The sequence below is a fragment of the Eleutherodactylus coqui genome, chromosome 2, assembly GCF_035609145.1.
Source record: "Eleutherodactylus coqui strain aEleCoq1 chromosome 2, aEleCoq1.hap1, whole genome shotgun sequence".
Lineage (NCBI taxonomy): Eukaryota > Metazoa > Chordata > Amphibia > Anura > Eleutherodactylidae > Eleutherodactylus > Eleutherodactylus coqui.
The window spans coordinates 115,572,136-115,600,124 of record NC_089838.1 but is presented as its reverse complement, the minus strand read 5'-3'; the positions used below and the strand labels follow the sequence as shown (position 1 = coordinate 115,600,124).

General features: G+C 42.0%; 1 protein-coding gene across 2 annotated transcripts; it reads left to right on the top strand.

The window, feature by feature from the left end:
• Window positions 1-129: 129 nt before the first annotated feature.
• Window positions 130-27,989, top strand: LOC136610637 (sodium-coupled monocarboxylate transporter 1-like). 2 transcript variants are annotated; one of them, XM_066589850.1, is made up of 15 exons: window positions 130-480; window positions 4,589-4,654; window positions 5,342-5,393; window positions 6,327-6,394; window positions 6,750-6,904; window positions 7,152-7,292; window positions 9,490-9,619; window positions 12,567-12,655; window positions 13,760-13,872; window positions 17,167-17,234; window positions 17,490-17,576; window positions 17,840-18,048; window positions 19,516-19,619; window positions 20,644-20,738; window positions 27,812-27,989. In XM_066589850.1, the coding sequence occupies exons 1-15, from the start codon at window positions 130-132 to the stop codon at window positions 27,947-27,949; spliced, it is 1,866 nt and encodes a 621-aa protein (XP_066445947.1). In that variant the 3' UTR covers window positions 27,950-27,989. The 2 variants fall into 2 exon arrangements, with proteins under 2 accessions (XP_066445947.1, XP_066445946.1); XM_066589849.1 differs by having other exon boundaries at window positions 27,809-27,989.

The window sequence follows — 27,989 nt, the reverse complement described above, 5'->3', positions numbered from 1 at the left end:
CTTGATTTGCATATAACAGTTCAGAGGTAGCTCGGAGACAACCCAAGGCTTCCATCACTACTTGCTCATCCTGTCTGTCTTACTCACTTGCCTCTCTTCTTGCAGCTGTTCACAGCGGTTAGAGTAACTATGGCCACTACAGGAGACATTGGTTCTTTTACCGTATGGGACTATGTCGTGTTTGGACTTATGCTGCTAATCTCTGCTGCCATTGGCATTTACTATGCGTTTGCTGGTGGTGGGCAGAAAACTGCAAAAGATTTCCTAATGGGTGGCAGGAGCATGACTGCAGTGCCAGTGGCTCTTTCCCTTACTGCCAGCTTCATGTCTGCTGTTACAGTCTTAGGTACCCCAGCAGAGGTGTACAGATTTGGTGCCATGTTTAGCATATTCGCTATAACTTACACCCTTGTTGTGCTGCTCACAGCTGAAATATACCTGCCAGTGTTCTACAGACTGGGCATCACCAGTACCTACGAGGTAAGTGCAGTTATATATGTATAAAAAACTGTACTGTGCAAGCTACTGTGAGGGTGACTACCCACTAGGGTTTGCGAATTTGCTGCGTTTTATTTCCAGCTGTCTATGGGGCTTTCTAATGTTAAAAACGCATCACGGCAAAATCGCAATTTACCGCGATTTTAACATTAACAAGTCCCATAGACCCTTGGAGAAAAAAAAACGCTGCGAATTTCGCAGTGAAAAAGAACTCTAGTGGGTAGTTACCCTTAGGGTACTTTCACATCTGCACTGGGAATTCCGCTTTCCTGCTCCGTTCAGGGAGCAGGAAAGGGGAATCCCCAAGGCCAAATGTTTCCATCTTTGGATGGAGCCAAGCAGCTCCAGGTGGACCCCGTTGACTATAACGGGGTTCACCCACTTTCCGCTCAGCTGGCCGGCTTTTGGGCTAAAGAAAAACTGCTGCACGCAGTGCTTTTTCTTCTGGTACTATCAGCCGGATCTGCGACGGAACCTTTGGACGGAGGTTCTGATGCAGATGTGAAACCACCTTTAGAGTTTGATACATGTATGTTATACACCTTGTCTATATGTTTTGATAGGCTGTTAGTTCTCTTGTATATTTTCAATTTCAATAGATTTTGTGTGTTTTTTGCAAATATAGCATATTCATTGTATAATGAAATGTTACACAACAGCCCAATATGCTTTTTATTTCAATTCCACATCTTCAAGATCTATGTCAGTGAATCAAATATTCTAGTTTATATATGTAGAAGTGGAAAATTGTGCAGTTATTAATATTTCTTATAACTGAGAGTTTTCTACAAATGTATTCTGTCTAGGCAATACTTTATGAGCTTCCCCAGGCTAATTTACTGTAGGCCAGAGGTCCCCAATCTTTTATATCATGTGAGCCATATTCAACTTTAAGTGGTTGTCATCAGCCACATTCAAGTAAAAAATATTAACATATTAAATGTGATGAAACACTAAGTCATGAAATTTCAATTTTCAGATTGACATTTTCTTTTGAAATGTGAAACTTTGGTATTATACCATCATATTAGTGCTGTTCTGTACATAGAATATGTCAGTGATATTGTTAATGCCAACATCACATAGTAGATAGTCCATATGGCCATACTTAAAGGCTACCATGGTATGCCAAAAAGCAAGGGCTGGGGAGCCACTGGTTGAGGGCCACTGCTTTAGGTTATGTTCACTTCTGCATTGGAAACTTAATTTGGAGTCTTTGGCGCAATAAAAAATGCCAGGCAAAATAATGCAGCTTGTATTCATTTCCATCATGAGACAGATCAAGCATTCCTTTTTCCTGCTCCCATGACATAAGAGAAAACAGAAAAGCTAAGCAGTAATGTTATCAGAGCCATATATGCAATGAGACAGAATAGCAAGCACTAGATAGATAACTGCTGCTGACCTATTCAGCTTGCAGTCTATTGTCTAGACTGGGTAGGTTGCAGCAATCTCTTACCTGTGAAAAGTATTACGTGTGTATGATTTTTCTTTCTTTGGATGCTAACAAGCTCGTCGTGATTCACTGATAGGAAGGTAGAAGTCTTGATACTCATTAAGACTTAACACTCAAAGTATACTAGAAAGTTGCATATACCATGATTAACCTTTACTTGCATTAGACTGCTTTAACAGAGCATACACTTCTCTCATTTTGTTAACATATGGTGTTGGTTCCCCTTCTTGGGTTTACAGCTTCTATTTATCCCTTTCCAATCCAATTTGTATCCTGGTTTTCCTAGGGGGGCTTACTCTTTTTCTGCCATTATACAACGGTGCTATATGCTGGCTAAAGCCAGTACTGCATGAGGTGACACGTTGGATAGGCTCCGACAGTAGAGAGGCTGGCAATATACAGTAAGAGAACCTCGACGGACGTCTTCCAACATCAGAGCTGTACAGCCTTAAATCATATTGTCTTCAGACGTCAGACAGTGGATTGGAAAGGGTTAATTACATTTTTGGCATATTCATTTAGGCAGATTTCCTGTATGTATGTATGGAGTATACTCATAGTTATGTATCCATACCGAAAAGCCATCAGGACAAATATGTAGGAAGCAGACGTTAAGAATCAAAGACTCCAGACAAGAGTCGTCAAGATCAGTTCTCAGAGGCAAAATGTTGATACAGTATGTTCTATATTGTAGGGGAACTCTGTTAAAATTAGTGCAAAAAAGTGCAAAGGGACTCTGAAAAAGAAGAGCTGGAATCTGATTAATTGCAATAAGCAACTGCTTCAGCTTTCCTTGCTATAGTTTTGATAAATCCCTCCAATGTGCCTACTTGGTTTCTACTAATAGACTTTCAATGGACTGAATCACTATTACCACGCTTAAAGGGGTTGTACTAGGATCACAAGTTATCCCTTATCCACAGGGTCCCGTGTCCCCCATCCTCCTTACTGCAGACTTACTACACCTCCTGTACTAAGGAGCAGACTGAATGGAATGAGAATCACACAACCACACTACCTCTCCATTCAATTTTAGTGTAACTGCTGAAGATAGTTGAGCGTCAAGCACTCGGGTAAATCCGTCTGATACATTGAAATGAATGGAGCACCAACTGCACATGTTTGGCCAGCACTGCATTCATTCTGGTGTCACTGCCTGTCACTGTGAGGTTGTTCCTCCACAGGCAGAGGGGGACATGGGACCCCCATTCTCGGTGAGATTCTCCCCCCCCCCCACCCGTTCATCAAATTATCACCTATCCTTTGGGAATGGGATAACATGGGATCCTGGTACAACCCCTTTCCTACTTTTTAACTGCTACTAATATATAACAGTGTGACTAATGATAAAATATAAATATCTGGAAATTATATGCTGGTTCATATAAGGCTCTTTACACGGAATGATAATCCTTCAAAAAATCGTTTAAATGAGCCAAAATGAACAATCAAACAAAGAACGATAATTTGCTCACTTATCGTTTATTATTAGAGATGAGCAAGCACCCAAATGCTCAGGTCCGCGTTATTCGAGTCGAGCTTTTTGTAAAATTCGAGAGCTCTACTGGAGTAACGAACCCCATTGACTACAATGGGAGACTCGAGCATTTTTGTATTTGGAACGCCGGGTCCAGAGCTTTTTTTTTTTTTTTCTTGGTTCGTTCTCTCTCTTTCTCTCTCCCTTCCTGCCAAACAAAAAATTTTCCAATGACGTCCGCTGCGTTGTGGCGGGGAGGGGCCAAAACAGGCACGTCACAGCGGGGAGGGGCCAAAAGCTGGGGTGGGGTCGAACAAGATTTGATGCTCGTTTGAGTAATTAGCACCATTGAGTACGCTAATACTCGAATGAGCTCGACAGAGTATGTTCGCTCAACTCTATTCATTATATGCAAGCATGAAAATGATTGTTGGCTGGTTCGCTTAACAAATCAGTGTAAGATTTTCTTGTAATGGTATCTCAGGAGATATACCGGCTATTAATATGAATCTCTAGTAAACAATTACTTTTACACTGGTGCAGTTAAACATTAAAGAAGCTTCTGAAGGAGCTGGTTAATAATTCCTACTTGGTAGCTATGATAACCTTACTACCTGTAACATTTGTGAGACTATAATCATGCTACATACAATAGAAAAAAAATCACAGTTGAATGTGAGCACATCTATTTGATATTCGAAAATACTATGTAATATCTCTTACCTGCAATATTTAAAGAGAACCTGTCAGGTTGAACATACAGTCTGATATGCAGACAGTATGTTATAGAAGAAGAGGAGCTGGGCAGATTGATATATAGTTTTGTGGCAAAAGATTCAATATAACTTAATTTATTCATTTATGTCTCTGCTCACTTTGAGCTAAAGAGTCCAGTGGGCGGAGCTATCAGTGATTGACAGCTTTCCCTCTATGATTGTGCATACAGAGATAGTTGTTAATTCCTCATTAGAACTGCCCACTGGACTCCTAGGCTCCCACTGAGCAAAGAGTTCAAAGAATAAATTACAGGTTATACTGAATCTTTTCCCAAAAACGACATATCAATCTGCTCAACACCTCCTGCTCTATAACGTCATTCCAACATATTGAATCATGCCCATGTAATAAATAACCATACCTATTCATTATTTTCACAGTACCTGGAGATCAGATTTAACAAATATGTACGACTTATTGGCACAGTCTTGTTCATCATCCAAACGGTATGTAATATCTAATAAGTGGTTAAAATGTAATTCTGGTTTGAAGGATATTTCACAGTTTATATTTAGATAAAAAGCCAAGTAAATTTGCAGATATTTAACATTACTTGCCTCTGACCTCACATTACATCATTCATATGCTGAGCTGCTTCAAGGTTCTCCTGGTTGCCACTGGACATCACTTTGCTGTCAAACAAATGACCTAGTTAAGCCAATCAGACACATGAGATAGTGGTCTGGTATTTCTTCCGACCTGGCTTAAAGTAAGCAGAAATGATAGGAATTGTGCCTCTTTCCAATCTTTGAAAGTTGGAGGGTAGATTTGAATACACCACAGAGGTGAGGCAGAACACTTACTAGAACCTGCAGCAGTGTCTCTGGGCAAACAGTAATCTGAAACGATGCTGGTGCCTAATATTATATTAATGTTACATGTCATTGTCAGTACATTCTCCTTTATGGAGTGGATGAGTAGTGGATGTTGACATTATTCACCAGTGTCTGCCCGCCGCCTGATATTTGTAACACTGGTAAAAAAAAGAAGGGTTATTGAGACTTGGTGCTTTACTAGATGAGTATACATACACTTTTATTACATGGGAGATCTGATTTTCCATCCAGTTACTTTTTTAGTAAGTCATTTTGAAGTTTTTCCAATTTGAAATAATTGTTATTGATCTTTTTTAGATTCTTTACACTGGAATTGTTATTTATGCCCCAGCTCTAGCACTGAATCAAGGTAAGAAAGAAAATTATACGACATATAAAATAAAGGGACTTCTGTTGTCTCTTGGGCATCATGCCCTTTGTTTCCATTTTTACTATAGCATAGAGATACTGGTATTTTTTAGCTAATTTTAGTGGTACTCCTAAAAAAATACCATGGCTGGTCTATCAATATTAGCTTGGAGACCTGGAAAAGTATCCTAAAAACAAAGACGCATGGGACATGGAGGAACTTTTCTTCCCTAATGTGTAGCTTGTAAGTGTCAAAATTAGTAGGACATCACTTCATGCTTTATTAAAGTAGATTATTCCTTACATTATTTTTGCAGTCTTAACACAATGCTATTTGCTAAAATTTCCGAACCCTTTAATTACTTGTGAGTACAGCTGATCAATCAGCTTAATATACCCTATGTAAGGGCAGCATATTACACCTTTAGGTCTGTACACCTAGTAGCCAAAATGGCACAAATAACCTTTTTGTCATTTGGCTAATAGGACTCATGAAAGAATACAGATAACTCATTCACTCCCTCCATCATTGGCTCCCTCCATCCCTTAAGGTGGGGATTGATGGGCTACTGTGTGTTCATGTATACACAACAGCCTGGCAGTCACTGGATTGAAGGGCAGGAGAGGCAGAGGGCACACTCCCCTCATAAATACAGTGGACTATAAATCCATTGTACTCTTTCAGCACTACTATTAGTCAAACAGCACAACGTTTCTGTACCATTTCCTACTAGGAGTACTGACCTACTGCTGTCCTTACATAGGACCAGATATTAATCTAACAAATTTAACCATTATTACCAATACTACAATGATTATTTGAGGAACCTGTAAAGTAGTTATGTTTAGGAAAATATGTGCACTACTAATTTTGTCTATAAACTAAACCGTGACCTCCATTTTTAATGGTATTCATCATTTGCTTTTATTTCAGTCACCGGGTTTGATTTGTGGGGTGCCGTCGTGGCCACAGGAGTCGTCTGTACCTTCTACTGCACAATGGTGAATAATACAGCCATATTGCCATTCAATACACAATAGTTACAGTGACACAAATTTTAGCTTTCAGTTATATTTTATCCAAATTTCGTTTGTCATGTGACATCATGTCAGATATCTTCTAAATTGATTAACAAATATTGTAAGATCATAGCGGATTTAGAGCTCTGTACGAAAAATGCCACGTGGTAACTCCTGGATCAACACAACCACTAGATCATATTGGCCCAATTATTTGGTCGCTTACTATGGTTTAGTTCAGACTTACTAGGGCTGATATGCCTTTGATATATGCTGTATTCTACAACCCTGTAAATGATGCGCTACTTGAAGCCAAGTTCTTTGTGTTTTGTTGCAGGGCGGTCTGAAAGCAGTTGTATGGACAGATGTATTCCAGGTTGGGATCATGGTTGCAGGATTTACATCTGTAATTATTCGAGCGGTGGTTGTCCAAGGTGGAATTGCTCCCATTTTGAATGACTCATTTTATGGAGATCGACTAAATTTCTGGGAGTAAGTAGATTACTTAACTTTTTTACTAAGTTATGTAGTAGTAGGGGTTGAAACCTAAACTGAAAAATACAAGTAATAAGTCTAATCAGAACATGCAGTTCTTAATAAATACACTTGTTTTATGAAACTTTCCACTGTTGGATCATTCCAAGTGCATCTGCGCCAATAATCTAAATTAAAGTACTTATTAGTATGTTTCTGATATTCGTATGTCATTTCAATCCATATTTTTGATTATCATCCCCAGTTTCAACCCCAATCCACTGCAGCGGCATTCTTTTTGGACAATTATCATTGGAGGAACTTTTACATGGACTGGAATCTACGGTGTCAATCAGTCACAAGTACAGAGATATATTGCTTGTAAATCCAGATTCCATGCTAAAATGTGAGTATTAGATGACACTTTATATAATCTAAGTCTACTTAATTTCTTAACGACTGGAAACGACATAAAAAAAGAAAAGGAAACAATTTACCAATCGTCGCTAAGTAGAGTGGAATTATCCAGTATATATATATATAGTTTACCATTGTTTGAAAAATTACTATTGCAATCACACTTAGCTTAAAGATGTAACCGATAATATAATGTAAACAAGCTTTTTTTTGCTATGGTATTAAGTAACAGTAAATAAATGATATGATGTGTCATAAATGATAAGTGCAGAGATCTTATATTTATGATGATCAAACAAAGTTAATTTGAACAGCCTGATAAATATTCTACATTGCTCATATGTATAGCAAAACACTAGAAGATCTGTAGATGAAACCCCTCCTCCGTGCTTTCCATTGCCTGTCTTATTGTGGCCTATGTTTCATTGTATTATAATCTCGCCAATAGAAAATGTAACCTCTCAGACACATGTACTATACAGTATGGTAGCTAATGATTCTAAACATATACCCATCCTCTTTATTGAGGACATATTTTTGTAGAAGCAAATATTTACCATAGAGTGACAGGGGAAAAAAAAAACAATATTAGGGGTCTTTGAATGCGATGATACAAAAAAACATATTTTTTCAAAAAGGGTGAAAAAGTAGGCAGGGATTAAAAATAACTACATAAATTTGGTATTGATGTAATCGTACTGATCTGCAAAATTAATTTAACATATAATTTACATTACACAGTGAACACCATAAAAATAGAAATAGAAAAACCATATCAGAACTACAGATTGTGTTAGAAAAAGCAGAATAAAAGGTGATCAAAACATTGTGCTATCAAAAGTGGGCTAAATGAATTCTAGAGTTCATCCCACAAAACACAAACTCTCATAGAGTTCCGTTGATGGAAAAATAAAATTGCTATGTTTCTTGGAATGTTGCGACAAAAAAACAAATCTTGAAAAAAGTGTTTCTAGTGTACAAAAATAGCAAAACATAGATAAACTGTATAAACTTGGTTTCACCAGAATTGGGCCGGATTCACACGGCCGTGACGGGCTCCGCCACGGAATTCCAGAGACCCCAATACTTACCTCCGGATCCAGAGTCCTACGTCCCGCATGACGCTTCGGCGCACATGCGCAATAGAGCGCGTGATGCGCCGCAGCGTCATGTGATGCGCCAGCCGCGTCATATGACATGCCCACAGCGTCATATGACGCGCCTGGCGGTAGGCGGGGAAGCAGTTTCATGCTATCTTCCACTGTGCTACAGCGGAAGATAGCGTGACGGACGGCTTCCATTGACTGCAATGGAAGCCGTCCGCGCGTACACCCGCGGCAAATAGAGCATGCCGTGGGTGAGGACGGGAGATTTCACGGTGCGGAATTCCGCGGTGGAATTCTGCACCGTGAGCATTGAGCTATTAGGTTCAATGGAACCTAATAGCTGCGGGCAACGCGGCGGATTTCCGACGCTTATTACGCGGCGGAAATCCATCCGTGGGAAGGAGCCCTTGTGCTGACCCAGAGAATAATGTCATTATTTATCCTGCATGCTAAATGCCATAAAAATAAATAGTGGAATTTCTTTTTTTCTTCCTAATGCCATACCAAAAACAAATTGATAAAAGTTATACAGTACATTATATGCACCCAAAAATTATACCATTAAAAAATACAACTTGTCTCTCAAAAAACAAGCCCTCACAGGATTATATCGATAGAAAAATGTATGGATATAGGAATGCGACTACAAAAAAACCTGAAAAATTAGTTGGTCATTAGGACATAATGGGTCCATCGCTAAGGAGTTAAATGGAATGAATGTCGTTTGCATTCACAATTTCAATCAATTATTCGTCCAGTAGTCGTCACATGTAAAGCCACCTTTAAGCCCCCTGTCTACGGGCATTGCGGTATCCTGGGAGCAGGAGCCGCCGCTGAATCTCCGCTGGTCAGCCCTATCTGATGGATAGGCTGACCGCGAAGAATTGGGGCAATCGCAATGATTCTCTGCTCGTGGACAGGGGCAGGCACTTTCCATAGCAGTGCTATGCTTTATGATTTTACTATGAGTGAAATCACGCCCGTGAACAGCCACCCTTTGCCATTGCAATGAAACCATGTTGGGCTCAAATATCTACTTTTCATTTACATACAGCATCTTTGTATTGCATATTTTATTAGGTCCCTGTATGTGAATCTAGTAGGACTCTGGGCTATTCTGACCTGTGCAGTACTTAGTGGACTGGCTATGTATTCTATATATAAGGACTGTGACCCTTGGACTGCAAAATTTGTATCAGCCCCTGACCAGGTAAGAAACAATGAATCGAAAAAAGAAAGATACCTTCTTTTTAGGAAATTCACAAGCCAAAGTCTAATTGTATCTAAATGCTTCTGTAATGAAGCTGTAAGGCTTGCTTTAGTGCAGACTTACCTTTAGAGTAAAAAGTACACATATTGAAAAGCTGACTGGCTTCCAGCATGCATTGTAAATATGGCTAACCTAACTTGCATCAGCAGCAATGTATATACCTCAATTGACTTGGCTACCATTCAGTTAGTAGTTATAAAGGAAACATGTATTATACAGTATATGACGCCAGAGGGTTGTTTTTCATGGGCAAATAACCTACCTGTGCTAACAAGTGCTGACCGACTATGAGCATTAGGGTCAGTGCTCATTCATTTTGTCTATATGGGCAGATTACCTTCAGTATGAGGCTGAACAATCATTACTGCATTTCGCTGCGGCCACCTCTCCCCATAGAGAGGAGAGTGGTCGCTGCGGAAATGGGGAAAGAATTGACATGCTGAGCAGGGGCATAACTATAGAGGGTGCAGGAGATGCAGTTACACCCGGGCCCAGGAGCCTTAGGGGGCCCATAAGGCCGCTCTTCTCCATATAGGGAACCCAGTACTATGAGTAAAGCATTATAGTTGGGGGCCCTGTTACAAGTTTTGCATCGGGGCCCAGGAGCTTCAAGTTACGCCTCTGATGCTGAGTCTTTGATCTCTGCGCCAGCTGTCAATTTCAGCGCGACTTGGCCACAAAGGATTCGCCGCAGTGTGTGGACAAGATTTTTGCAAATCTCGTCCACTTTGCTGGCTAATCCCGGGATTAAAAATGCGAACATTCCATGGCAATTCCGCCCTGTGTGAACCCAGCCTTAGGCTTCGGTCACACGGGCATTTTTTCGCGCGATTTGCGGATCGCATGACAGATGCGCATCCGCAAATCGCGTGACCGGGGCCGACGATTTGCCAAAAAATCTGCAGCTAGCAGCGTTTTCGGCGAAACGGCCCAGCGCTGCCCACTATCCTCTGCCACAGCTGTGGCAGAGGAGAACGATGTTCGCCCATTGAATTCAATGGAGCCGGAAATACAGCCAGCCCATTACCCATTAATGAATGGGTAAGTGAGTGCTGCCTCTTATTGGCTGAGCGCCGGGACCAACCAGAGGCAGCTCTTGGCTGTCATTCAATAGCTGAGAGCTGCCTCTGATTGGTCCCTGCGCTCAGCCAATCAGAGGCAGCACTCACTCACCCATTTATGAATTCAGCTGCCTCTGATTGGTGAGGGCTGTGACCAATCGGAGGCAGCCCATCCAGCAGGCGGGGATTTAAAATCCCCGGCTGCTGAATACTACACAGAGCAGTTCAGGAGAACTGCTGGCTGGATGCAGCTGAACTCCGTCTGCAGGGAAAAGGGTGAGTATTTTTTTTACACATTTTAGGATGGTTTTCAGGGAAGGGCTTATATTTTTAAGCCCTTCCTGAAAATTCATCCCGCGCTCGCCGGCAGCCCATTGCTTTCAATGGAGCCGGCTGTATTGCCGGCTCCTTTGAATTCAATGGGCGAACATTGTTCTTCTCTGCCACAGCTGTTACAGCAGTGGCAGAGGAGAATGATCTTTATAGTATATGTTCTCAATGGGGTCGGCGTTGCTGCCGCCGGCCCCATTAAGCGCGTATATAGAACACAAGGAATCGCAGAACGCAGATAGGCGCGTTCTGCGAATGGTTGTGTCCTATAATTTATCGCACATCCGCATAAAAAGCGGACATGTGACCGATCCCATTGCGAAGCATTGGGTCTATATATGCGTGGATCGCATGCACAAATCGCGCGAAAAAACGCCCGTCGGACCGAGGCCTTAAGGTGCTCATACATCTTCCCCAACTGTCAGACAAATGATTCTTCATCCTGCAGGTGTTTCCCTGGTTCCCCTATAGACAAGAACAGTCCGCTGGGCGGAACATTTGTGTGTTTAGAGAGTTAAGCCACAGCCAGACAGCTCTGGTGGTGGCATGTCCCTTGGGGAACAAAAGGATTGTGCGTTCAAAGTCAACATCCCAGATTCTTCTTTCCCACAAAATTGAGCTGCCCCCATAAATATTAGAAAGTTTGTAGCCCTGCCATTATCAGTGGGTTCGAACGACTAAACTTAAATGTGTATGGGAGCCATTACACAGCAGAACGATCAGGAAGACGAACATTCAATAACCAGGCCGTGTAAAAGGCCGTAAAGAGTCAGCTACCAGCCTCATTATTTTTTAAAAGAAGAATAGAGAACACTATATTGTTTTTATGTATCATACAGAGACACTTGTAGGTTTCCATAACTCATATTTATTTCAATGGAGAAATGCCTGCTCACATGTGGCTACCTCTCCTATAAAGTGTATGCTGAGACTCATTCACTCATAATCTTGTAGGGTCCGCAGACCGTCTGACATATCTGATTGATTCAAAATCTTTTTAAAAGCACTTGCATACTGTATCACTGTGTAATAAGTGTTATTATTAGAGATGAGCGAGCACCAAAATGCTCGGGTCCTCGTTATTCGAGTCGAGCTTTTCGTAAAATTCAAGAGCTCTACTCGAGTAACGAACCTTATTGACTACAATGGGAGACTCGAGCATTTTTGTATGTGGGACGCCCGGTCCCGAGCTTTCGTTCTCTCTCTCCCCTCCCCTCCTCCAAGCCAGACACAAACTAGCGCTGACGTGCGCAGCGTCACAGCGGGAAAGGGTCAAATCTGACACGTCAACGGCAGGGAGGGGCCAAAACTGGGGCGGGGTCGAACACGGCGTGATGCTCGCTCGAGTAGCGAGCACCATCGAGTATGCTAATACTCGAACGAGCATCAAGCTCGGCAGAGTACGTTCGCTCAACTCTAGCTATTATATCTAATCTAATTGCAATGCACTGTAGGGCGTATACTATACTGGATTTATTATCTTGTTTATCATTTAGCTGATGCCTTATCTAGCCCTTGACATTCTGCGGGATTATCCAGGACTTCCGGGATTGTTTGTGGCATGTGCATACAGTGGGACTTTAAGGTAAACCACATTCTTGTGATCATCACATTACATATACATGTATGTGCAGGACTCACCATTCACTTTTATCTGTAGTACAAGTATTAACAAGTGTTGATAGTGCAGTAAAAAGTCATTTTCTACTGTCTTTGGACAACTACATGTCCTGTAGAAGGATGCATTTAATTCCCCTACAACTTTTCACAACTGTATCAGTAAATGAAATCAATCACAAGACAGTCCAGCTCTGTGCAGTTTTTATAGTGTTCCACTTCCTTTCTTCCAAATCCATCCGGGCTTGTAGACACTTGCATTCGACACTGAAAAACACCACAATACCAAACAGTGCAGAGATAAGCAACCCGATTCACTAAATTTGCTATTCACAAACTGCATATAAGAGAATTGATTTGGCATTTTCAAAACTTGATTTGCTAAATTTAAGCTCTCTGGGCCAAAAACTTATATTTTTCCTAATTGAACGGTGACATATTTATAGATGGATAAAGCACAGTGCCGGGATTCCTTTTATCTCTTGGAAAACTTACTATTTGTTTTCTTTGCATTTCAGTCAACAGAAAGACCCATTTAGATACTACGATTATCGCTCAAAATTTGCTCAAAAGCTATCTTTTGAGTGATAATCGTTGCGTGTAAATGTGCCCATCTTTCACTTTTCTGCCAAACAATGGATTTCAGTTCTGCATGAAATCCGTTGTTCAGCAGAACAGCTGATAAGATGGACCGCATGCTGTGTTCTACCCGAGGACCGCTGATTACAGCTGACTGCATTGTCTCAGCTGTCAGCCCCGTGGCAGAACATAGGGAATGTATTTAGGGAACAGCAGGTGGTCTGTTCCCTAAATACAGCTCCCGGCAGCTCACACACTACTAATTGGTACTAATAGGCATTAGTACCAAGTAGTAGTTTATGCAAAATGATCGTTTAAAAGCCATCTTTTAAGTGATCATCTTTGTGATGTAAATGCAACTCTAGTTGCTGGTAGATTTGTGCTATTATAGTACAAGAGAGCTACATCCTGTATATATTTAATTTTTTTGTCATCCACATAAAAATAATCTGAAAATGCTAACAATAAGGACACCACTTTTTGTGTTTTCTAGCACAGTGTCATCCAGTATTAATGCTTTAGCAGCTGTTACAGTAGAAGACCTTGTGAAACCTTACTTCAAATCTCTCAGTGAGACCAAACTGTCATGGATTTCCAAAGGGACAAGTAAGATAACACCTAATATAATATCCAATGTATTGCGCAAAAATATATTATTTGCCATATATAATAAACAGAACTAGAATCCAGTCATCATGGAAGCTCCCAGAAAGTCTAAACAAAAATTTGAGATTTAAAGGAATCCGGATATGTTGAAAATGCAGTCCATTCTGTAGGCAGCATGTTGTAGAGCAGGGAGATCCAAGTAGATCAATATAAGTACTTGTGACAAAATATTCGGCACAGGTTTGTAATTTATTGATCTAAACGTCTACTCATTCCGGGCTTGAATCCAGTAGGTGCTCCCACTCAATGAATGACAGCTATTCTTGTGTGAGTTTACATACATTAATAGTTTTCAGTCACTCATAGGACCACCCACTGAACCTCTAAGGTGAGAAAAAGCAGAGGTTTAGATCATAAATTACGTTATGCTGAATTTTTTCCCACAAAATTATACATCAATCTGCATAACTTTCCCTGCTCTATAAGGGCTAATGCTAATGCCTACGAGTAATTCCGCAACTATTAGGTTCTATTGAACCTAATTGCTTTCTGCCTTCCAATGCGTAATTCCGCATCAGGAAAGAAATTGCAGCATGTTCTATCTTCCACAGAATTACACACGGCTGGCTTCCATTGTATTCAATGGAAGCTGTCTGCCCGCGATACTTCTGCAGTGAGCACAGCGGAAGTATCGAGGGAATACGCGTCACCACCCACCGCCGATGTGTCATGCGCTGCACTGCACATGCATGCCAGCTCACCGGACAGGACTCTCGCTGTGAATCCGGTGAGTATGGGGTCTTTGGAGGACGCCGTGTCGGACTCCACTGCGTTATTCCCCTGGCAGAGTCCGACACGGACGTAGGCATGAGGCCTAACATGCTGCCTGCAGATTGTTCCGCATTTCCATTATAGCAGGTTCTCTTTACTGATTAAGGCCTCGGTCACATGGGCGTTTTTTCCCGCGATTTGCGGATCGCATAACGGATGCGCATCCGCAAATCGCGTGACCGGGGCCGACGATTCGCTGAAAAAGCTGCACCTAGCAGCGTTTTCAGTGAAACCGCCCCGCACTGCCCGCTATCCTCTGCCACAGCTGTGCCACAGCTGTGGTAGAGGAGAACGATGTTCGCCCATTGAATTCAATGGAGCTGGCAATACAGCCGGCTCCATTGAAAGCAATGGACTGCCGGCGAGCGCGGGATGAATTTTCGGGAAGGGCTTAAAATTATAAGCCCTTCCCTGAAAACCATCCTGAAATGTGTAAAAAAAAAAAAAAAAGTATACTCACCTTTTCCCTGCAGACGGAGTTCAGCCGCGTCCGACCGGCAGTTCTCCTGAACTGCTCTGTGCAGTATTCAGCAGGCGGGGATTTAAAATCCCCGGCTGCTGAATGAGCTGCCTCTGATTGGTCTCAGCCCTCACCAATCAGAGGCAGCTCTCACTCACACCCATTCATGAATTCATGAATGGGTGAGTGAGTGCTGCCTCTGATTGGCTGAGCGCAGGGACAAATCAGAGGCAGCTCTCAGCTGTCATTCAATAGCTGAGAGCTGCCTCTGATTGGTGAGGGCTGTGACCAATCAGAGGCAGCCCATTCAGCAGGCGGGGATTTTAAATCCCCGCCTGCTGAATACTACACAGAGCAGTTCAGGAGATGCGGCTGAACTCCGGCTGCAGGGAAAAGGTGAGTATACTTTTTTTTTATTTTTACACATTTTCAGGATGTTTTTCGGGGAAGGGCTTAAAATATAATGAAAATTCATCCCGCGCTCGCCGGCAGCCCATTGCTTTCAATGGAGCCGGCTGTATTACCGGCTCCATTGAATCCAATGGGCGAACATCGTTCTCTCTGCCACGGCTGTAACAGCTGTGGCAGAGGAGAACGATCTTTAAGTATGTGTTCTCAATGGGGTCGGCGCTGCTGTCGCCGGCCCAATTGAGCGCATATATAGAACACAGCGATGCGCAGAAAGCAGATAGGTGCGTTCTGCGAATTGTTGTGTCCTATAATTGATCGCACATCCGCATAAAAAGCGGACATGTGACCGATCCCATTTGGATGCATTTGGTCTATAGATCTGCAGATCGCAAGCACATCTGCAGATCGGACCAAAAAACGGTCATGTGACAGAGGCCTAAGCATGTAGCAATTTATTAGATGTGTGCAAAACTACCAAAATGTGTTTTATTACCGGACACCATTATCAAGAACCATTAACATTCTAAGCTTAGCTTCACGTGGCGATTTTCAGCTGTCGTTGTCCTGTGCAAACACAGAACCCAATGGCGTACTTAGCGAGAATTCGCCCATTAGTTACTAATTGCTTCACTGAAGCTCAATGAAACAAAGCGACTAGTGATTGAGTTGTGGCTCAATATAAACAGGCAGTTGTTCATCTTTGAATGACTGCCTGTTCACAGTGAATGGAGGCAGGTGGCTGAAAGAGATCTCCAGCATGCTCTGCTTACATTCACTGAATGACTGTCGCTCCTATGTGAAAGCACAGGAACGATCAGCCCTGGAACGACTGTCAATCGCTTATGCCCCCATGTAGAGCCATACTAATTCTCTGGAGTCTGGCAGACCTTCATCCAAAGGACTGTTCTGTACATATAGGATCCCACAGGATGGAATTTTCCTGTCCAATTCTTCTCTCTTCAATGGATATAAGAAAATCTAGATGTGTTCGCAATTAGAGATGAGCGAGCATACTCGGTTCGGGTGTTTTTGCACTCGAGCACCGCTTTTTCCGAGTAACTCACTACTCGAACGAAAAGATTCGGGGGGCGCCGGGGGTGAGCAGGGGGTTGCAGAGGGGAGTGGGGGGGAGGGGAGAGAGAGAGAGAGCTCCCCCCTGTTCCCCACTGCTACCCCCTGCTCCACCACGCTGCCCCCCGGCGCCCCCCGAATCTTTTCGTCCGAGTAGTCAGTTACTCGGAAAAAGCGGTGCTCGAGTGCAAAAACATCCGAACCGAGTACGCTCGCTCATCTCTACTCGCAATCCATTTATTTTGACTCACTGTATGTAAAGGACAAATACATTTGGCTGAGACCATAATCTTGTATTTCTTGACAGTTTTAGTGCTCTTCTGTATTTAACCTTCTGCACAAATTGGATCAATGAATTACAACTTGCAGTTAATGAAATACTCAAATGATAACAGCCATGGAGTGTAGGCAACCAATAAAGGAAAAACTGAGTCATTAGTGAATTGTGATCAAAAGAAGAAATTGCAGTGCCAGTAAATATAGCTATTCACAAGTTTCTGATTGATTTGTGTACCCCCCAGGTTTTCTGTATGGCGCTGTGTGTATTGCTATGGCCGGCTTAGCATCCTTAATGGGAGGATTATTACAGGTAAGCAGATCATTATTATATGCACATGTTATGCAAACATTTAGTGCTATGTTTAATCTCCTATTATAAGAACTCGATACTTGATACTTGATGCTTAGTGTAAGTTGGCATGTAACTATAAAATCTTAATTACATAAAACAAACTGTACGAACCATGAAACAAGACAATATAGGCATTGTGTTCACAATCTGTAACACATTGTATGTATTTTCTCAATCACGGAAACTGATGACTTGTTTCTATGTTTTATACAGGCAGCACTCTCCATTTTTGGCATGGTTGGAGGCCCATTGCTGGGACTTTTTACTTTAGGAATCCTCTTTCCCTTTGTAAATTCATTAGTAAGTATGTATATATTTATTTGTTAATCAAAAAGGGGGTATTTTGGTAAATTTCTTTAAACACCTTACATAAAGTCTAGGCCAGAAAAAAGGCTTGCAGGCTTGTTTTTATAGTTTGTATCATTCTTATGTTATGTTTCCTGATGTTTACCATTACTATTTGCTTTCTATATCCCTTCCAATATACATTTGTGTAATGTATGCATTGGCTTGACTGGATTTGATAAAACACCAATGAAATCCAATCTTGTTTTGTATTTCAGGGTGCTGTGATTGGTCTACTGGTGGGATTTACAATTTCATTGTGGGTCGGAATTGGATCTCAGATTTACCCCCCTCTCCCTTTAAGAAGTCTGCCCAAATACCTATCTGTAGAGGGATGTAATTTTAGCAACACAGATACCAACTGGAACTTAACTACAGAAATTCCTACAGTAATGATGACAATGATGGAAACCCAAGTCGGGGAGAGGTATGTGATTTATCAGGTATTCAGTGACATATAGGCTAATCAATTCAACTTAGGGCTCAGTCCTACCTGTTACTGCAGACGGACGTCTCTCTGCAGCGCCGGAGGAAAGAACATGTGACCGGCTTCATTGCTGGTCATGTGTTTTTTCATCAGCGCTGCAGAGAGATGTCCGTCTTCATGTACGGCCGTCTTCTTTCTGAAGTAATGGCTTAGTCACACGGGCGCATCGGCCGTGTGACTGAGCCCTGAGACTTTAAAAATAAGAAATCGACTATTGAAGAAGCATTCCCCTGAAAACACATTTCTCTATCACTGACCCCCTCACACTTCTGAGGTCTCCTGTGTATATTGCACTTTTTTCATGTAGTGCAGCCTCCTGACTAATGCTTATCAGGCACCATCTTGATGTTGCTTTCCCTTTCACTGTTCAGTGCTATCAATCCCATGATACATCACAGCACAGTATTACATGAGCAGCTACAGACTATACCATCTCTGCTTGCTGGGAGGACAGTGTAAATATCATCAACCTCTACATTCCTCTAAATGAGCTTAAGACTATAACTATACAGCCCTGGAGGATGAACTACCGGTATCATTGTCATTATTGTGTGATAGGAGCCTATAATTATCATCAGTAACTGTGATAGAAGTTACAGTACCACCTGAGAACCAAACAGTGTATTACTATCTGATTTTTATATACTAGGGAGATAGTTACATAATAAATGAAAACATTTCAGGTGAGTGTTCTCTTTAAGGCCGAATGCAGATGGCCGGGTTGGATTCCGACTGCGAGATTCTCGCAGCGGAATGCGACCCTGTGCCCCTGCAATGACCGCTGGTTTACCTGTCCAGTGTTTTCACTCTGTGCTGTGGATGTGCCAACTGGCGCATAGCCACACATACGCTGTGCAGAGTCGGCGCGTCACCGATGACGTGGCCGTGTGAGGCTTTGCACTGAAATAGGACATACCGCGATTTCCAACCCGCAAGTGGAATATCGCAGTTAATGTTTGCTCAAGGGCATGGAAATGCATTTTTCAATGCATGCCCTATGGGCTGTATTTGTTACGGAATCCGGATCTGTGAATCCCGCAGTGCAAATACGCCCATGTGCATTAGGCCTAAGGCATTTTCATACAGGTGTGTGTTGCATCTGAGCATCCGTTGTAGTGAATATGTGTTGGTTGGGTGAGAGCTGCCTGTTTAATTGGGAGGTACTGGGGCACTTAAAAAGTTATTCTTTATATGGTACTTTGCTTAGTTTTTTGCTTCTTGTTCGGGATTAAGAATTCTAACATCTACCTCTCATATTTGACTGTTCTCTCCTGTACCATATACATGTGCTTCCTTCCCTCTTGAGATGTCACTCTGTTCATAACTAAAACCTTTACCTATAAACGACTACTATACCTGTGAAACTATGAATATCCTATTTTACATCTGTTTCTGTTTATTTCCCAGGCCCATACTGGCTGATAACTGGTACTCCATGTCCTATCTATACTTCAGCACCCTTGGTACAATCATTGCTCTTATTGTTGGAATAATAGCCAGCCTGTTATCTGGTAAGACAAAGACAATAACAATCTAAAATAATTAATTGGAGAGGTGGCTGTGTATGTACAAGATTCTCTCTTTTTAATGGTCCTTTAAGAAAGGATGAGCGTCAGGCAAACGACACACGGGAGCGAGTATCATTGACATCGCTCACAGCACTGCCGGAATTGAGGAGAAAGAGGGCTGGGGAGCGTTCTCCTCTCGTCTGCCTCCTCTCGCTGTAAGCAGACAGTCGTTTAAAAGTGAATGACTGCTGTTTACACTGAACAGCACGTTGTTCAGTTTTCGGCATGCAGAAACTGAACGGCTAAATAATTCTCGTTCAGTCAATGCATGCATGTACACAGAACTTATCGTTCAAATTCCCATGGGACCGCAGGAATTTGAACGATTCAGTACTGCATGGCCACTGCTTACAGTGAATGGAGAGGGGCGGGGGAGAGCTGGGAGAGAACTCTCCTCCAGCTGCTTCGCCTCCCTGCTGACCGCACTCTAAGCAATCCAGCAATACTCGCTCCCGTGTAACAGCACGGGAGCGAGTATACACGGGGATGAGTGTTGGCATCGTTTGCCCACTCTTGTTACGTGTAAAAGGGCCTTTAGTCCAAGGGATTTACAGAAAGAGCTGAGCAGTTATCAGATAACCCCATTTTCAAGATAGGTTGGGGGTCACAGAGATCCTGTTGATATGCCAAAATCATCTAAAATGGAAATATCCCTTTTTATTTCTATAATGAACCTCAGTTGAAAAGGCTGGGAACCAGTAGCTCACAGGAACCAATATAGAAGTGTTTAGCATTTTAGAACCTTTTTTGTATTACATTATAGGAGCAGCACTTGTGTAGTGCATTTAGGTTTTCTCATAGAGATTGTAATTGTGAAAGAACTGTTATGTTCTGCAGTGAAATCTTTTAAGATACCTTTTGACATATAGAAGTGCCACTGGAAAAATATGACTAATATAACTAATGTGATCAATATCGGATCCACTGGCAAATATTATTTTGCTTATCATACTGTATTGTCTTACAGGAGGTTTAAAACAAAATGTAAACCGGGAGTGCCTTTTAACATCTCAAGACTTCGCCTACCTTAAAGTATTGCTTCCTTCCAGTTGGGGCAAAGATGTGAGTATACTGAAAACACAATTTTTTTAGGGAGATTGAATGCTAGTCAAAGCTGGCCATATATATGGGACACATATGGTTTTACTGACCGGTGTTATGTAATGCCTGCATTATTTTTTATATGGCAAATACATTACCCCAGTACATAAACTAGCATACCCATGCAGAAACTTTATACACCTCGACATTCACACAATCTCTCCAGCCACTCTCTACTTCATGGTGCAGACCCAGGCACCGTATTCAACAATGCCACAATTACTTCAGCTTCCGACTCAGTTGCCCCTCTCACATAAAGCAAAATTTGACAGATTGGTAAACAGCAAAAGTGTGCTGATTTCACACAAGCATCAGTGGAAAACAATCACTGCAAGGAAGACCTTATTACATGGAAACAGACAGTTCTAAACTTCAAGTCTGAACTCACATCTGTAAAATATCACTACTTCCCTACTCTCATAATTTCACTATCTCTCAACCATAAATACCTTTAGCTCTCTTCTCTGACCGCCGGTGCCCCTCCCACATCTCTCATCTCAGTTGAGGACTTTGTCACATATTTTAACGACATCAGAGAAAGCTTTAACCTAGAGTCCTCACAAACACTCTACAAAGCTGCTAAGGCCTGTTCCCCATAACCTGCTTCTCAACTATTACCAATGAAAAACTCTACACCCTACTTTCCAAATAGCACCTCATCCTGAACTTTGCACTTGACCCAATCCCATCCCACCTCATTCCCAAATAAAAAATACCAGAAAGTTAGGCGTGGGTCAGTAGGACAGTGAAAGGTAGGCGGAAGATTTCTCCAAGGGGTTGTTCTGGTGGCACAATCAGCTTGTGAGCCTGTCAAAAATAAGCAGCAGCTTCCCCGAAACAATATTGGCCTCCGTTAGCCAATACAGCACAAGAGAAGATGACTGGGTGTAGGCGCACTATGACAGGAGACCCAGGATAGCAGGCAAAATGTATTCTGGCAACACGTTTCAGTACAAGAATGGCACCTTCCTCAGGCCAGTACCAAAACTGTTTCACTAAATGCAGTGAGTGGCGTTATCCGGTCAGATGATCACTGACAGTGACCGAGCAACGAAACTCAAACAATAAAACCAATCGATCTTGCGTGATAAAATACATCAATAGGTGCATGAAAATATAAAAAAATAGACAAGCTAATAAAAAAAGGATATTTTAGAACATTATAAATATATTTGCATATGCAAATTAAGTTGATCATTTTTTTAAAGAGACTACAGCAGAAAAAAAATGAGCATAACCTCACACAGAGGAAATATACTGATTTGAAAGAAGAAAATCAGTTAAATGGACGTGAATACTACGTGAATAAATAAATAAAATGGATGTGACAAAAAAAGTATATAGTTCAAAATACATGATTAACCCCTTAAGGACATGGCCTATTTTGGCGTCGAGGACCAAACGATTTTTGGTATTTTTTCATCTCCATTTTTCAACAGCCATGACTTTTTTATTTTTCCGTCGACGCGGCTGTATAAGGGCTTGTTTTTTGCGTGGCGAACTGTAGTTTTTATTGGTACCATTTTTGGGTACATAGACTATATTGTAAAACTTTTATTATTTTTTTTTATGATAACAGGGAGAGAAAACGCATCAATTCTGCCATAGATTTTTGCGGGGGTTTTTTAGAGCGGTAATTATGCAGCATAAATGACACACTACATTATTTTCTGCGGGTCGCTACGGTTACAACGATACCAAAATTGTTATATATTTTTGGGGGTTTTTCCACTTTTCCACAATAAAAACCCCTTTTTTGGAAATTATTATTTTTTTCTAAACTCACTGCATTCAAAGTCCTGTAACTTTTTTATTTTTCCATGGACAACGCTCTGTGAAGGCTTAAAGGGGTTGTCCCGCGCCGAAACGGTTTTTTTTTTTTTTTTTTAACCCCCCCCCCATTCGGCGCGAGACAACCCCGATGCAGGGGTTAAAAAAACACACCGGGTAGTACTTACCCGAATCCCGGCGGTCCGGCGTCTTCATACTCACCTGCTGAAGATGGCCGCCGGGATCCTGTCTCTCTGTGGACCGCAGGGCTTCTGTGCGGTCCATTGCCGATTCCAGCCTCCTGATTGGCTGGAATCGGCACGTGACGGGGTGGAGCTACACGGAGCCGGCATTCTGCACGAGCGGCCCCATTGAAGACAGCAGAAGACCCGGACTGCGCAAGCGCGGCTAATTTGGCCATCGGAGGCCGAAAATTAGTCGGCACCATGGAGACGAGGACGCCAGCAACGGAGCAGGTAAGTATAAAACTTTTTATAACTTCTGTATGGCTCATAATTAATGCACAATGTACATTACAAAGTGCATTAATATGGCCATACAGAAGTGTATAGACCCACTTGCTGCCGCGGGACAACCCCTTTAATTTTTGCGAGACGAGCTGTAGTTTTTATTAGTACCATTTTTGGGTACAAACGTTTTTTTTAATCACTTTTATGTTCAATAGTATTTTATTGGTTTTTACATCAAATATTTTACATCCTTGTCATTTCACGTCAAATGGAGAAATATTGTTTGTAATCCTAATGATCTGTAACAGTGTCATTAAACTGAAATAAACTAATATATAGAGATGAGCGAACCTACTCGTTTCGAGTAATTACTCGATCGAGCACCGCGATTTTCGAGTACTTCCGTACTCGGGTAAAAAGATTCGGGGGGGGCGGGGGGAGGCGTGGCGGAGCGGGGGGTAGCAGCGGGAAACAGGGGGGAGCCCTCTCTCTCTCCCTCTCCCCCCCACTCCCCGCTGCAACCCCCCACTCACCCACGGCGCCCCCCGAATCTTTTCGCCCAAGTACGGAAGTACTCTAAAATCGCGGCGCTCGGACGAAAAAGGGGCGTGGCCGAGTAGGTTCACTCATCTCTACTAATATACTTTCCTACTGGTCATCTTTTCCCTCCTGGCTTATTGTAAAATCGGAAAGCATCAAGTGTTTTCGGTGTTCCTTCCCGTCTGCTTTAGATTTATAACTGACGTTACTTCTAAATTCACTTCAAATGAGTAACTAACCAACGTTGTAACCACTTAACATGAATTGTGTTCTGATAGCCAATTGCCATCCCGCCCCGGAGAAATCCGTGCGTGATGGCCGCTAGCGCCAGAAATAGCCATGAATGCAATACTAATGATCTGGTCATTGAAGAAGGACGTAAGGAGAGTAGGATGAAGAAAAATAAGAGGGTGTGTTATAAGCGAGATTTAGAGAAGAAGAGAGTGTAGTAGAATAGGAAAGAAAGAACAGAAAAATATAAGGATAGAAAGTGAGAGCCTAATGATATCTTATGCCTCGAACCTCGGACCCATCCCAGAGCTTGTTACCGTGCGGGTAGCTCGCCCCTCTGCAGCCACCCTTCGTTTTTTATCACTTTTAATGCGTTTTTTGGGATGCAAAATGCTAAGAATTAGCATTTTGCCTCAGTTTTTTTGTGTTTTTTTTAAACGCTTTTTGCCGTGCAGGATAAAAAGCATGTTCAATGTATTGTACGTGTCGTTACAGACGCGTCAATACCAAATATGTGGGATTGTTTATTTTATTTTTTTATGCTAATATAAGAAAAAGCATAAAAAAAGGTTTTTCTTTAACATTTTAATTTTTTGATCTTTATTTTTCTCTTTTTTTTTACAACATCTGTGTCCCTCTGAGGGACTTTCACCACTGCACTCCAGATCGCTGCGATCGCTACTGCCCTGCCATACGTTATCGCTTATTACAGCGATCTTAGGCTATGGCATTACAGGACGCCGGTATCCGGCGTCCTTTTGCCATAGCAACCAGCTGGGCTCTCGCGATTTTATCGCGAGAGCCAGCTGGTTGTCACAGAGGGAGCGCGCCGTGATCTACATAGATATGCTATGATCTCGCGCTATCCCTATGACGTAAGTGTACGTCATTTTGCGGGAAGTACCCCGATCCGATGACGTACCCTTACATCATGGGGCAGGAAGGGGTAAAAGAAGGTATAATAGACAGTCTTCTAATTTTAATTTTTCATTCAGACCTTGCATGGATTGGCTGTCCGTATGGCAAAATAATAATATTGTTGTTCTATACAGACGGATATGTTTTACTTTTCATGTTTATCTAATTCATTCTATCTAGTTTGTTTTTATTATCACTCATTTTATTCTTTTCATTCTTTCTGTAGTGCTATTTATTATACCTTTAAAATAATTTATTTTAAACTATATTGTTTTTTTGGTTCCATTGATTTTAATTATGTATTCATGTATTAAATGATGGTCATTTAATTGATTTTTTTCTTCTTAAGGCCCTTTTACACGCAATAATTTTCGCTCAAAATTCGATCAAACGAGTGAAAGTGAGATATGATCGTTACATGTAAATGCATGGCTATCATGCACTATTCGTTCACTTATCGCTGAGTTTCAGCTTGCATAAAAATAGTTGTTAGATGTTCGCTTTTTGTGTGGTTTCAATGGCATTCGTTCAGTCTTTGAAAGACTGAAAGACTTGAGGGGAGGGGTGATTGTTTGCCATGCTAAACACAATGACTACTTGTTTATTCATGGCAGAAGACGACAATGGCTTTTCTTTGCACTAATTAAAAAGCTGCTGGCCAGAGTTTTCCTTGCATAAACACACACTCACATAATAAAACAACATAAACAGTGTTTACTTTAGCTAATGGGGGAAATAGAGAGAATTTGAAGTGATTATCTGTACGTTTTGAAGCTCAGCAATTTATGCAAAAAAGTTGCTAATTTGTTCAGTCATTCGGTTGTTCAAACGATAATCGTTGCATGTAAAAGGGCCTTTAATCAGCTTATTTCCTTTGTCTGAGGTTAGGCTCATGTTATTTTCTGCTGTAGTCTGCTAAGAAATTGACCAACATAATTTACATATGCTAATGATTTTCAAAAGTTCTAACAAATCTTTGTTTATTTGCTTGTCCCTTTTTTTAACTTTTTTATTTTCATGTAAATGTTGATGTTTTTATCACATAAGATCGGTTGATTTTATTGTTTGAGTTTTGTTGCTTGGTCACTGTCAGTGATCATGTGACCCATTAACACCGCTCACTGCATTTAGTACCATTTCAGTCCCAGAATGTTTTGCCAGAGTATATTTTTCTACTACCCTGGGTCTCCTGTCATAGCGTGCCTCTATCCCCTCCTCTTTTCTTATTACTATATTGATCTAAGATCAAGTAGAAAATAGTTGCACCAATACAGTTTAGCCTGTGATCTTCATTCAAATCTAGGTTCAATTTGATCCCCTATTATGGTGGATCAAGCTGATCAAACTGAGTTTAGCAGATAAAATCCAAGATGGCAGACTTTTCTTTTAGGCTCAAGTGAACTTAGTTTTGCAAATCTTAGATCAAGATGCGTTAGTACAACACTTTTTTCTAAAACCAAGTTTAACAGCTAATCGCAGTTCAACCTATCCTAGATCAACAGCTTGGTTGGTGCTCCAACCCTTAGGCTGCTCTCACACAGCCCGCTTTTTACCGCAATTAGCGCAGTATTCAACCTCTGTGCTAACTGTGGTACAATGCTCCAATTGATTTCAATGGGGCTTTGCAGACTAGCGCTGGGATGTGGCATTTCTAACACTGTGGTTTTTTTTTAACACTGTCTGCTTTATTTTTGCGCATTTTAGTGCTTTTTAACACAGCTCATCACCTATCACAATGATGGGGTGCATTAAAAAAGCTGTCAAACACTTGTCACATGCGTTAAAAAATGCTGCGTGAAATCACAGTAAAACAATGCGATTTTGGATGTGGCGTTTTGTGAACGCTTGTGAGAGCGGCCTAGGGCCTCCGTCCCACGGGCGTTTTTTCCCACGATTTGCGGATCGCATAACGGATGCACATCCACAAATCGCGTGACCAGGGCCGACGATTCGCTGAAAAAGCTGCACCTAGCAGCGTTTTCAGTGAAACCGCCCCACACTGCCCGCTATCCTCTGCCACAGCTGTATACTCACCTTTTCCCAGCAGCCGGAGTTCAGCCGCGTCCAGCCGGCAGTTCTCCTGAACTGCTCTGTGTAGTATTCAGCAGCTGGGGATTTAAAATCCCCGCCTGCTGAATGAGCTGCCTCTGATTGGTCACAGCCCTCACCAATCAGAGGCAGCTATCACTCACCCATTCATGAATGGGTGAGTGAGTGCTGCCTCTGATTGGCTGAGCGCAGGGACCAATCAGAGGCAGCTCTCAGCTGTTATTCAATAGCTGAGAGCTGCCTCTGATTGGTCCCTGCGCTCAACCAATCAGAAGCAGCACTCACTCACCCATTCATGAATTGATGAATGGGTGAGTGAGAGCTGCCTCTGATTGGTGAGGGCTGTGACCAATCAGAGGCAGCCCATTCAGCAGGCGGGGATTTTAAATCCCCGGCTGCTGAATACTACACAGAGCAGTTCAGGAGAACTGCCGACTGGACGCGGCTGAACTCCGGCTGCAGGAAAAAAGTGAGTATACATTTTTTTTTTATTTTTACACATTTTAGGATGATTTTCAGGGAAGGGCTTATATTTTTAAGCCCTTCCTGAAAATTCATCCCGCGCTCGCCGGCAGCCATTTGCTTTCAATGGAGCCGGCTGTATTGCCGGCTCCATTGAATTCAATGGGTGAACATCGTTCTTCTGTTACAGCTGTGGCAGAGGAGAACGGTCTTTAGGATATGTTCTCAATGGGGTCGGCGCTGCTGCTGCCGGCCCTATTGAGCGCATATAAAGAATACAGCGATGCGCAGAACGCAGATAGGCGTGTTCTGCGAATCGTTGTGTCCTATAATTGATCGCACATCCGCATAAAAAGCAGACATGTGACCGATCCCTTTGGGATGCATTTGGTCTATAGATCTGCAGATCGCAAGCGCGTCTGCAGATCGGACCATAAAACGGTCGTGTGACCAAGGCCTAAGTCATAATTACTTTTTTCTATGTTATGTTATGTACTGTAAACACGTTTCTTGTCCAGCTTCCTGGAATTCATGGCACTTTCAAAATAAATAATAATAACTCTGCTTATTTTACTTTATTTTTTTCTGCAGAAGGAGAAAGTAGAAATCTTGAATTGGAAGACTCACAATAGTGACGCATATCCAGACAAGGGGACGGATAATCCTGCTTTCAGTCACATGGAAATGTATGGCACAGAAGGAAATGAGAAAGTTAATGGCGTTGACCCATGAGGTTTTAAAGAGGTGTAATCTGGAATGATTGGTATGAACA

Bases quoted from the DNA above. Each gene is read 5' to 3' on its own strand.
- LOC136610637 (XM_066589849.1), top strand. From the start codon at position 130: ATGGCCACTACAGGAGACATTGGTTCTTTTACCGTATGGGACTATGTC. The intron at 481-4,588 runs GTAAGTGCAGTT...TTATTTTCACAG, and splicing joins GCATCACCAGTACCTACGAG to TACCTGGAGATCAGATTTAA. The intron at 6,905-7,151 runs GTAAGTAGATTA...TATCATCCCCAG, and splicing joins GATCGACTAAATTTCTGGGA to TTTCAACCCCAATCCACTGC.